Source organism: Urocitellus parryii, chromosome 1 (assembly GCF_045843805.1).
Source record: "Urocitellus parryii isolate mUroPar1 chromosome 1, mUroPar1.hap1, whole genome shotgun sequence".
NCBI lineage: Eukaryota > Metazoa > Chordata > Mammalia > Rodentia > Sciuridae > Urocitellus > Urocitellus parryii.
In genome coordinates, this window is record NC_135531.1 from 65,698,227 (window position 1) to 65,711,164 (window position 12,938).

The window sequence follows — 12,938 nt, forward strand, 5'->3', positions numbered from 1 at the left end:
GTGAATATACTGTGTGTACAACCAGAGATATGAAAAAAATTGTGTTCTATATGTGTAATAATTGTAATGCATTCCACTGTCAAATATAAATAAAAAATAAGTAAATAAAATAAAATTACAGAACCCTAAAGAAAGAAATCAAAGAAGACCTTAGAAGATGGAAAGATCTACCTTGCTCTTGGAAAGACAGAAATAATATTATCAAAATGACTATATTTCCAAAAACACTATACAGATTTAATGAAATTCTGATCAAAATTCCAATGACATTCATAGAAATAGAAAAAGCAATCATGAAATTCATCTGGAAAAATAAGAGATCCAGAATAACTAACACAATTCTTAGCAGGTGGCATCACTATACCAGACCTTAAACTATACTACAGAGCAATAGTAACAAAAACAGCATGGTATTGGCACCAAAACAGACTAGTAGACCAATGGTACAGAACAGAGGACACAGAGACTAACCCACAAAATTACAATTATATTAGACAAAGGTGCCAAAAACATGCATTGAAGAAAAGATAGCCTCTTCAACAAATGTTGTTGGGAAAACTGGAAATTCATATGCAACAAAATGAAATTAAACTCCTAAATCTCACCATGCACAAGACTTAACTCAAAATGAATCAAGGACTTAGGAATAAAACCAGAGACCCTGCATCTAATAGAAGAAAAAGTAGGCCCTAATGTCCATCATGTGGGATTAGGCCCCAACTTCCTTAGTAAGATTCCTTTGGCACAAAAATTAAAATCAAGAATCAATAAATGGGATGGACTCAAATTAAAAAGTTTCTTCTCAGCAAAAGAAACAATATGTGAGGTGAATAGAGAGCCTACATCTTGGGAGCAAATCTTTACCCATCACACATCAGATAAAGCACTAATCTCTAGGATATATAAAGAACTCAAAAAGCTAAACACACACACAAAAAAATAATAATAACCCAATCAATAAATGGGCCAAGGACCTGAAGAGACACTTCTCAGAAGATGATATACAATCAATCAACAATTACATGGAAAAACGTTCATCATCACTATCAATTAGAGAAATGCAATCAAGACTACTCTAAGATTTCATCTCACTCCAATTAGAATGACAGCTATTATGCATACATACAACAATAAGTGTTGGAGAGAATGTGGTGGAAAAGGTACATTCATACACTGCTGATGGGACTGTAAATTGGTGCAGACAAAATGTAAAGCAGTATGGAGATTTCTTGGAAATCTGGGAATAGAACCACCATTTGACCCAACTATCCCTCTCCTCCGTCTATACCCCAAGGACTTAAAAGCAGCATACTACAGGGACACAGCCACATCAATGTTTATAGCAGCACAATTCACAATAGCTGAACTGTGGAACCAACCTAGATGCCCTTCAATAGATTAATGGATAAAAAATGTGGCATATATACACAATGGAATATTACTCATCAGTAAAAGAGAATAAAATCATGGCTTTTGCAGGTAAATGGATGGAGTTGGAGAATATAATGCTAAGGAAATTAGCCAATCCCAAATAACAAATGCTGAATGTTTTCTCTGATATAAGGAGGCTGATTCATAGTGGGATAGGGAGAGGGAGCATGGGAGGAATAGATGAAATCTGGATAGGGCAGAGGGGTTGGAGGGGAAGGGAGGGGGGCATGGGGTTATTAATGATGGTGGAATATGCTGATCATTATTATCCAAAGTATAGGTATACAAATTGTTGTGAATATACTTTATATACAACCAGAGATATGAAAAATTGTGCCCTATATGTGTAATAAGAATTTTAATGCATTCTGCTGTCATATATAAATAAAAAAAACTCAAAAAATGTAATAAAAATAAAAGAGAAATTATTTAAATAAATACCTCTGTACACTCAAATTAATATTATATGTTTGTATCTAGTCTCTATTTAGCCTTTTTTTCTGAAAGTAAGGAAAATACAAAAATTATAGTCTTGATGAATTGCATATGTATGTGTTGAGTCCACGGTGTTTTTTGAAATTCCAAATTTGCTTATTTAAAGTCAAAATTAAATAAGATACATACACACACACACACACACACACACACACAAAGACTTTGTCTTTGGCCATTAGCAATTTGAATATGATGAGTCTAGGTGTGGATATCTGTTTCTACTTAGAGTATATTGAGCTTTTGGGATCCACAGATTAGTGTTTTTATCAAAGTTTGGAAGTTTTAGGCCAGTATTTTTTTTGAATATTTTATTAACACATTTCTCTTTTTCTTCTCAGATTCCTATTACATGTATGCTAATAGGATTGGTGTTCCACAGGTCTCTGAGGCATATTTTTCTGCATGTTTTCCTCTTTATTCTTCAGATTGAATACTTTCTATTAATAAATCTTAAGGCCACTCTTCTTTATCCTGCTCTCTTATATCTACTGTTGAGCCTACCTAGTGATTTATTTTTAATACCAGGGATTGAATCCAGGGGCACTTAACCACTGAGTTACATCCCACCACACACACACACACACACACACACACACACACACACAGCCTTTATTGTTGATTTTGAGACAGGGTCTTACTAAGTTGCTCAGGGCCTTACTAAGTTGCTGAGGCTGGCTTTGAACCTGTGATCCTCCTGACTCACCCTTCCTAGCCTCTGGGATTACAGGTGTGTGCCACAGCACTTGGATATAGTGATTTTTAAAAATTTTCTGGTATTGTACTTTTCAATTGCAAACCTGCCATTTAGTTCTTTCTGTAGTTTATATATCTTTATTGACATTAATCTCTTTGTAGAGTCATTGTCATAATTTTCCTCTTTTAATTCTGTATGCATAGTTTTAATACTTTTAACATATTTCTAATAGCTGCTTTGGACTCTTTCTAAATCTAACATCTGGACTCACTCAGAGTCAGGGTTTTTGTTGTTGTTGTTGTTGTTATTGTTGTCATTTGTTTGTTTTGTTTTGGTACTGGAGATTGAGCCCAGGGGCATTTTATCATGGAGCTATCTCCCTTGCACATTTTATTTTGAGACAGGGTCTCCCTATATTTATGGGGCTGGGTGACCTTGAAATCCTCCTGCCTCAGCCTTCCAAGTTGCTTGGATTATAGTTGTGCACCCCTGAGCCCAGCTCAGTCAGATTGTCTGTTTTTTTTTATCACTTCTTTTTTTCCCCCTTTGAATGTATTACAGTTGGTATCTTTGCATTTTTAAAACTCTTTCTTTGAAAATATTTTCAAAAAAAAATAGATATTTTAAATAATATATTCCAGCAATTCTGGATTCTAATAGTTTTCATCAAAGATTGTCTTTCTTTTATTGTTGCTGCTGTTTTGTTTCTTTCAGTAACTTTCCTGGGCTTTATCTGCAGAATTTGTCTCTCCTGTGACTATGGCTACTTCTGTCTGTGCTAATTTTTTAATTCTTTGATTTTTAACCTTCCTTCCTCTGTCTCGTCCAACTGTATCTATATAGCTTGCTGGTTAGACAATGATTGGAGAAAGATTGTGCTCAAATACCTCAAGTCCATAAGGCCTCCCTCTTTTGCTGATGGATGTGTATAGGTTAGGAATACATTCCAAATTCAGGAAGCATTCAAATTGGCCTTAACTTTTACTTCCCATCAGATCTTCCTGTGTCTTTCTTGTACATGTGTATAGTTCCCATCAGCCAGGGATGTCTACAGAATTTGTCTTGCCCTTCTGCAACTATCTCAATTCCAGGATCTTTCCATTAAATATCTGGCTTGTCTGTTGCCTACCTTTACTGGGACTGCAACCTCTTTGGGTAGAGCTGTGGTTTCTCCTTTTCATTTAGCACCTATTTTGTGATTTTTATTGACAATGTTGCTAACAAATAGTTTTCACTGTCTATTAGATATCAAGGCAGCACAGCTACTGGTACTTAGGGCCAGCCCTACCCTGGTCAGACTTCCCTGTGAATCAAGCCAGGTGGGAGGATATGAAAATAGAATTTCTAGCTAAGAAAGCTGAAGATTCCCTCTGATTCTAACTTGAAGTTCTACAAACACTTTTCAAAATTTTTATTTGCCCCTGGTTGATTTCCAGAATCTGGAAAGTGTTTGTTTTTGACAATTTCATTCAGTTTTTTCTTTATTTTTGTTGGAGAGGATGTGCTGAATTTTCACTCTGCCCCAGCAGATAGTTCTCTCCTGTTATTATTTCTGTATAAATTTTTTTCTTAAAAGCTTATGTATGTGGTAAAGAAAGAAATTGAAGACAATCTCAGAAGATGGAAAGGTCTCTCATGCTCTTGGATAGGAAGAATTAATATTCTCAAAATAACCATACTACCAAAACTGTTATACAGATTTAATACAATTCCTGTTAAAATCCCAATGACATTCTCCATAGAACTAGGAAAAGCAATCATGAAATGCATTTGAAAAAATAAGAGACCCAGAATAGCCAAAGCAATAATTATCAAGAAGAGTGAAACAGGAGACATCATAATACCAGACATTAAACTATACTGCAGAGCCATAGTAACAAAAACTGCATGGTATTGTCACCAAAATACATATGTTGACTAATGGTACAAAATAGAAGACACAGAGACAAATCCACATAAATACAGCTATCTCATACTAGACAAAGACACCAAAAATACATTGGAGAAAAGATAGCCTTGTCAAGAAATGGTGCTGGGGAAACTGGAAATTCATATGTAGCAAAATGAAATTAAACCTCTATCTCTCACCCTGCAAAAAATCAGCTCAAGGTGTATCAAAGATGTAGGCACTAGAACAGAGACTCTGTGCCTAATGGAAGAAAAAGTAGGCCCATATCTTCATCATTTTGGCTTAGGACCTGACTTCCTTAACAAGACTCCTAAAGTGTAGGAAGCAAAATGAAGAATCAATAAATGGGATAGATTCAAACAAAAAAGTTTCTTCTCAACAAAGGAAACAATCAATAACATGAAGAGAGAGCCTACAGAATGGGAAAAAATATTTACCATACACCTCAGATAGAGCACTAATGTCCAGGATATATAAAGAACTCAAAAAACTTAACACCAAAAAAACCAAATAACCCAATCAATAAATGGGCTAAGGAAATGAACAAATATGTCACAGAAGAAGAAATACAATTGATCAACAAACGTGGAAAAATGTTCATCATCTCTAGCAATTAGAGAAATGCAAATCAAAACTAAGATTTCATCTGACTCCAGTCAGAATGGCAATTATCAAGAATACAAGCTATAGTAAGTATTGTTGAGGATGTGGGGGGGAAAGGCACACTCATACATTGCTGGTGGGACTGCAAATTGGTGCAGCCACTATGGAAAGCAGTATGGAGATACCTCAGAAAACTTGGAATGGAACCACCATTTGACCCAGCTATCACACTCCTGGGTTTATACCCAAAGAACTTAAAGTCGGCATACTACATCTCAACCCTCTAAACAGTATATATTTTGGCCCAGAATAACTCTAAAGTTCTTTTGTATTTCCTTTGCTTATTTATTTATTTATTCATTTATTTTTAATTTTTGGTACTGGAAATTGAACTCAGGGGCACTCAACCACTGAGCCACATCCCCAGCCCTATTTTGTATTTTTATTTAGAGACAAGGTCTCACTCAGTTGCTTAGTACCTCGCCTTTTGCTGAGACTGGCTTTGAACACATGATTCTCCTGTCTCAGCCTCCTGAGTTGCTGGGATTACAGGTGTGTGCCACCACACCTGGCTTCCTTTGCATATTTATTATGCTCACTTTCTTTTAGGGTCTTCTGGCCTCAACACTGTGTCCTCATACCTCTGCACAGTTGGCTTTTTCTTGTCATTCTGATTTCTGTAAATATATTACCTTGTCTTAGTCTGTTCAGGCTACTACAACAAAAACATAAGAAAATGGGTGGTTTAAACATCTATTTTTCACAGTTCTATAGGCTAGGGAGTGTAAGATCATAGATGGTTGTCTTCTTGCTGGGTACTTTCATAACAAGAAGGGAGTGGAGAGAACCCTCTGGGTCCATTTTTGAGAACATTCTTCCCATCAAAACCTAACCAAGACCCCATCTTCTAATACTAACTGCTTGGGAGTTAGGATTTCATCACCTGAATCAGGGTTGAGGGATATAAATATTTACCATTGCACATCTCTTCAGTAAGGCTTTCCTTTTCACCAAATCTAATATCACCTTGATCCCTCCAGAATTTTATTACCCTCTTAGGTTCTCCCATAGCACTTACTATCTGGATTATCTTGTGTATTTATCAGTGTTTGTTGGCTGTCTCCTATACTGGAATCAGTTCCATGAGATCAGAGACTTTGCTTATCTCTATAACTATATTCAGAACTGTTCTTGGCAAACAGATAAAAGGTAAATTTTATAATATATATAATTTATATCATATATAATATATATAAAATAGATATTAATTTAAGGCAGATAAGAGAAACCAGAATAAAAATGGACAGGAGACTTGCCATAGGCATAATTAACATCTGAACTGTGACCCCAGAGTCCAGTTAGGGCTGGGAAAAAGATAGAAAAAGAGCTGGATGGAGGAGGCTGACCCTTAGCTGGAAAAATCAAGCTACTGGGCAGAGATGTTTAGAGGTGGTATTTGGGGAGAAAAAGATGCCAGGCCAGGCACATAGAATCATACAACAGTCTACTATTAATGGACAACTCTTCCCTCCACACAAACCCCCAAATCTCCACTCCCAATGTCACCAATACAAATGAAACTGGCTGTCCCAGTTCTTGTGAGTGAGTGTAGGCCCATGCATGCAATGTGAATGCTTGGGACTGAGGGTGGAGGCAGCAGGAACAACCACATGATTCTTCCCATGAGCAGATCTGAGTTTAACTCTCAGCGAGTTGGCTAAGAGAATTCAAGAGAAGCAGCTGGGCAGCCTCTAGTTCAAATACAGCTGTTGTATTTGGCTCACCTATGTTTTTAAAAATGTACCAATATTTAAATATAGGAGGCTTTACATGAACTTTTGATCTTCTGGCATATTTTTTTAATTTTTTATTTGTTTTAATTACTTATACATGACAGTAGAATGCACTTATATACTTTGATATATCATACATAGATGGGATATAATTTCTCATTTTTCTGAGTGTACATATAGAATCATATTGGTCATATAGTCACATATATACATAAAGTAATAATGTCTGTTTCATTCTTCTGTCTTTCTTATCCCCATATCCCCTGCCTTCCCCTCCTTTCAGTTCCCTCTACCTAATCTAAGGTAACACTATTTTTTTTTTTTTTGCATTACAATTCTTTGACAAATGAGATCTGGCATGCTGGACTCAATTTCCCACATGGCACTATCAGCTGGAGCAGAGTAGCAAGCATGGCCTTAGATGGCAGCACTCTCCAGTTGGTCCAAACTGTTGGTGGTAGTCCTTGTTGCTGTTGGTGTATTTAACTGTCATTCCCCCTTTGGGTCATCTGGCTGGACACCATAGCTATTTGAATTTGTGGTGTGTGCCACACTTTTTAATCCACAATGTAAAATTGATGAACTTATCATCAATAAATTTTTTTGTGTTGATAATCTTTGTATAAGTTTACTTACAATATAGAAGCCTTCTAGGGCTTCCTATTGCTTACTAAATGATGGCCATCTCAAAACCAGCAGCAGTCTAACCTATACCTTATATCCAATTATTCTTTTATAAAGGAAATGGAGTTATATCAGATGAGATTTTACCATATGGAACAGCCTATAAGCTTGGGAGAAACCAAGGAAATAAACAGAAAAGAGAAATTGAGAGTAGGGGATGATTTTGATTCCTTTACCATTGACAGAGATGAGTGAAATGCATAGTCAAGGTACTGGGCTTCCTGGACATCCCTGAAGACAAACTAAAAGAGAATTGTAGTCCAAAAAGATAGATTAGCCGACAAACAGAGGAAACTGAAAAAAAATTATCTATAGTTTGTAAATCCATGCGCCTCACACAATACTCCTTTATCAATGAATTTTCATTCTCACCAATCTCTCACATTTGGATTATAAATTATATTTCAAAATAGGATATCAACCTGTATGCTAATTCAGTAACTTGGAATTCAAGACAACCCTTCATTTTGAAGAAGTAAACCAGATTATCTACTGTAACTTTTTCATTTTTTTATTTCTTACATACATGACAATAGTGGAATGAATTACATTCATAATTATCCATTCACAGCACAATTTTTCATAACTCTGTACATAAAGTATGTTCATGCCAAATTATGCCATTATACATGAGCTCTCTTATTTTTTTGCATTATAATTATTAATATACCTTTGTACCACAATTTATCGTATCTTTGTTTATATATAAGGTATACCATAACTTTTTCAAAGTAACCCTCAGTGACAATTCTGGACCAACTCTGGTTCTTACAGGAACATCCAATACTTGGGCAACCCTTTTTTGTACTTCATCCCTGCAAGACTAATGAATTCATGGCTCCTGTATTAAAGAATTCTCAGAAAATCAATAGGTAAGAAATACCCTTATGATACATTGGCCTCTACTCTGATTTTAAAAGTGTAAATCTTTTTTCTGTAACTCCAAAAGCTAGGCTAAAACAGAAATATGATAATAATGACTAAAACATTGATTTTTACTATATGCTAGGTGCTGTTCTAAGAGCTTTAGAGATATTAACAAATTGGACTTTTATAATATCCCTATGAACTAAGTGCCATATTACTCAGTTTACAGAGAAAGAAACTAAAACACAAAGGAATTTAAAGACTCTGCCAGGGTCACGAAGCTAGTTAAGTGATAAAACTAGAATTTGAATCCAAAACATTTTTGCCTCAAAACCATGCTCCTAAGCACTGAAGTTCGTTGCCTTAATAAATGCAGTGAATTTCAGGTGTAAATTTTGAGTCATCAAGGGGAGTCAGGATCCCCATTGCTTATCTTGTCCTTCAACTTCCTTAGTGAGGGATTCTAACATCCTCTATGGACTTCTAATTCTTGTCAAATAATGGGGCTGGCATTCAGAAATGCTGAATTCCAGGTAGGCACTCCTCCTTAAAGAAAGCCTCATTTTTGTTCTTGTCAGTGACTAACTGCTTTTCTACCATTCATCCAAAAATGACAATGAAAATATTAATATTTTCCATATTTCTCTTGTTTCCTAGGAACATCAACTATATTACATCATGGCTGAGCATCGTAGGGCCGGTTGTTGGGCTCAATCTTCCTCTCAGTTATGCCATAGCAACTTCTCAGGATGAGTCAAATGCCCTTTGACAAGGCAAAAAGAAAAGCCTAGATTTCATGTTTTGCTGTTAGAAAGATTCTGGTGCTTCTCTTGCACTTAGATACATTCCTGCTATCTGGAAAGTTTGTTTTCATCTTTAATGGGCTGAACACTGGTTTGTTCTTTAGTTCTCCAACAATGCAATACCCAGTTGTTTAGGAAGCATTTTACTTTCTTGTAAGTAGCACTCAACCAGCTACAAGTGTAGACAATTTTATAATAGCACTGATATTCTTGAAATAATCATTTATTGCTCAGTCAACAGTGTGTTTTGTTGTTGTTGTTGTTGTTTTGTTTTGTTTTGTTTTGTTTTTATTCTCTTGGTTTTTGTTTTGTTCTTGTTTTCAGATTTTCCTATTGATTTTACAGATTATGGCATGAAGAGCATCAAGAGTTTACCTGACCAGCCCTGGTTTTAATGAGATCAAAACTGTGCAATATTACACATTGCCAAGATTTGACATGGAATTTTTTTTCCCCCAGGAAAAAAATGTCTGTGGCAACTCATATTTGATAGACTGAATGTTTAGAAAAAACATGTCAAAGATACAAATCACTGTAAATAACAAAAAATGAATCTAGTTCAGTAATACTATAAATCCTGACATCATTGAGGCACTGACAAGTCATTTTTTTCTGGGCTAAGCACTTCACATTCCTTTTTATGATATGGAGATTGATGGAGAAATATATTTATGCATTCATTTTAATATAATGTGATGAAAATTAAAGTACAGGATATATATGTTCCTGAAAACTACTTTTATAAACATAATAACCTTTCCTAAATTATTCTCCCATAATCAAATTCAGGAAAAATTAATTATTTCTAATTTATTCAGAGAGAGAGAGGGAGGGAGAGAGAGAGAGGGAGGGAGGGAGGGAGGGAGGGAGAGAGAGAGAGAGAGAGAGAGAGAGAGAGAGAGAGAGAGAGAGAAACAGATTAAAGAAAAAGCACAATATTGGGGGCAGCAGGAGTTGAACTCAGGTGCACTCGACCAGTGAACCACATCCCCAGCCCTATTTTGTATTTTATTTAGAGACAGGGTCTCACTGAATTGCTTAGCACCTCACTATTGCTGAGGCTGGCTTTGAACTCATGATCCTCCTGCCTCAGCCTCCTGAGCCACTGGGATTATAGGCTTGCACCACTGTACCCAGCCACAATAGTTTATTATAAGTGAAGTAATGTGCTTTAACAAGCAAAGTATGGTATAGATTAGAAGTTTTTTAAGGCTATAGGAAATATTTAAACATTAAATTTTTTACCTATAGTAATAAAACAATATTTATTTTGTCCCTCCAATTCTCAAATCCATAATTGCTCTACTGCAGTAGGGAGCTTTTTGTGCAAATCTCCATATCCCTGAGACTTATTTTCTTCATCTTTTTAAGAAAATAAGCTAACTCGGAGGTTTCTGTGAGAACCACGTAAGATTATTAATGCATGAGAAAATATTGGAAAGTACTATACAAATATTCATCGAGTGTTCACCTTTCTTATAATTAATTGTTATTCACTCAGTTTATAAATAAGTTTTAACAGTAAGATATTAAGATAAACCTTGGGGTTGGGGATGGGTCTCAGTGGTAAAGCACTTGCCTAGCATGTGTGAGACCCTGGGTTCCATCCCCAGCAACACACACACACACAAATACACACATATGCACATGCACACTCACAATGGTACATCATTGTTTGTTTGTTTATTTTTTTAACATTTTTTAGTTGTCAATGGATCTTTATTTTGCTTATTTATATGTGGTGCTGAGGATCAAACCCAGTGCCTCACACATGCTAGGCAATCGCAGCCCCCATTGTCTGTTTTAATTGCTTCTTTTGTTAGGGATTTTTTTTTTTTATTGGTCGTTCATAACATTACATAGTTCTTAATACATCATATTACATGGTTTGATTCAAGTGGATTATGAACTCCCGCTTTTACCCCGTATACAAATTGCTGTATCACATCAGTTACCCTTCCATTGATTGACATATTGCCTTTCTAGTGTCTGATGTATTCTGCTGTCCGTCCTATTGTCTACTATCCCCCCTCCCCTCCCCTCCCCTCCCCTCCCCTTTTCTCTCTCTACCCCTTCTACTGTAAATCATGTCTTCCATTTGTATTCTCTTGACTTACCCCTCCTTACCTCTTATATGACATTTTGTATAACCCTGAGGATCGCCTTCCATTTCCATGCAATTTCCCTTCTCACTCCCTTTCCCTCCCACCTGTCACCCCTGTTTACTGTAAATATTCTTCTCAAGCTCTTCGTCCCTACCCTGTCCTTGTTTACACCCCTTATATCAAAGGAGTCATTTGGTATTTGTTTTTTAAAGATTGACTAGCTTCACTTAGCATAATCTGCTCTAATGCCATCCATTTCCCTCCAAATTCTATAATTTTGTCATTTTTTAATGCAGAGTAATACTCCATAGTGTATAAATGCCACATTTTTTTTATCCATTCATCTATTGAAGGGCATCTAGGCTGGTTCCACAGTCTTGCTATCGTGAATTGAGCTGCTATGAACATCGATGTAGCAGTGTCCCTGTAGCATGCTCTTGTTAGGGCTTTAGGGAATAGACCGAGAAGGGGAATAGCTGGGTCAAATGGTGGTTCCATTCCCAGCTTTCCGAGAAATCTCCATACTGCTTTCCAAATTGGCTGCACCAATTTGCAGTCCCACCAGCAATGAACAAGAGTGCCCTTTTCCCCGCATCCTCTCCAGCACTTATTGTTGTTTGACTTCCTAATGGCTGCCAGTCTTACTGGAGTGAGATGGTATCTTAGGGTAGTTTTGATTTGCATTTCTCTGACTGCTAGCGATGGTGAGCATTTTTTCATGTACTTGTTGATTGATTGTATGTCCTCCTCTGAGAAGTGTCTGTTCAGGTCCTTGGCCCATTTATTGATTGGGTTATTTGTTATCTTATTGTCTAATTTTTTGAGTTCTTTGTATATTCTGGTTATTAGGGCTCTATCTGAAGTGTGTGGAGTAAAGATTTGTTCCCAGGATGTAGGCTCCCTATTTATCTCTCTTATTGTTTCTTTTGCTGAGAAAAAACTTTTTAGTTTGAGTAAGTCCCATTTGTTGATTCTATTTGTTAACTCTAGCGCTATGGGTGTCCTATTGAGGAATTTGGAGCCCGATCCCACAGCGTGTAGATCATAATCAACTTTTTCTTCTATCAGATGCCGTGTCTCTGATTTAATATCAAGCTCCTTGATCCATTTTGAGTTAACTTTTGTGCACGGCGAGAGATAGGGATTCAGATTCATTTTGGTGCAAATGGATTTCCAGTTTTCCCAGCACCATTTGTTGAAGATGCTATCCTTCCTCCATTGCATGCTTTTAGCCCCTTTATCAAAAATAAGATAGTTGTAGTTTTGTGGATTGGTTACTGTGTCCTCTATTCTGTACCATTGGTCCACCCGCCTGTTTTAGTACCAGTACCATGCTGTTTTTGTTACTATTGCTCTGTAGTATAGTTTGAAGTCTGGTATCGCTATACCGCCTGATTCACACTTCCTGCTTAGTATTGTTTTTGCTATTCTGGGTCTTTTATTATTCCATATGAATTTCATGATTCTTTTATCTATTTCTACAAGATATGCTGTTGGGATTTTGATTGGCATTGCATTGAACTTATAGAGAACTTTTGGTAATATCGCCATTTT

At 36.3% G+C, this 12,938-nt stretch overlaps 1 protein-coding gene across 2 annotated transcripts in view; it reads left to right on the top strand.

The window, feature by feature from the left end:
* Positions 1-9,275, top strand: part of Atg10 (autophagy related 10) — a 289,841-nt gene extending 280,566 nt beyond the window's left edge. For both annotated transcript variants that reach the window (XM_026394549.2, XM_077800481.1), the window contains 2 exons: positions 8,384-8,481; positions 9,134-9,275. In XM_026394549.2, the coding sequence (XP_026250334.1) occupies positions 8,384-8,481; positions 9,134-9,245 (210 nt within the window). In that variant the 3' untranslated portion in view covers positions 9,246-9,275. The remainder of the gene's footprint in view (positions 1-8,383; positions 8,482-9,133) is intronic.
* The last annotated feature ends 3,663 nt before the right edge of the window (positions 9,276-12,938 follow it).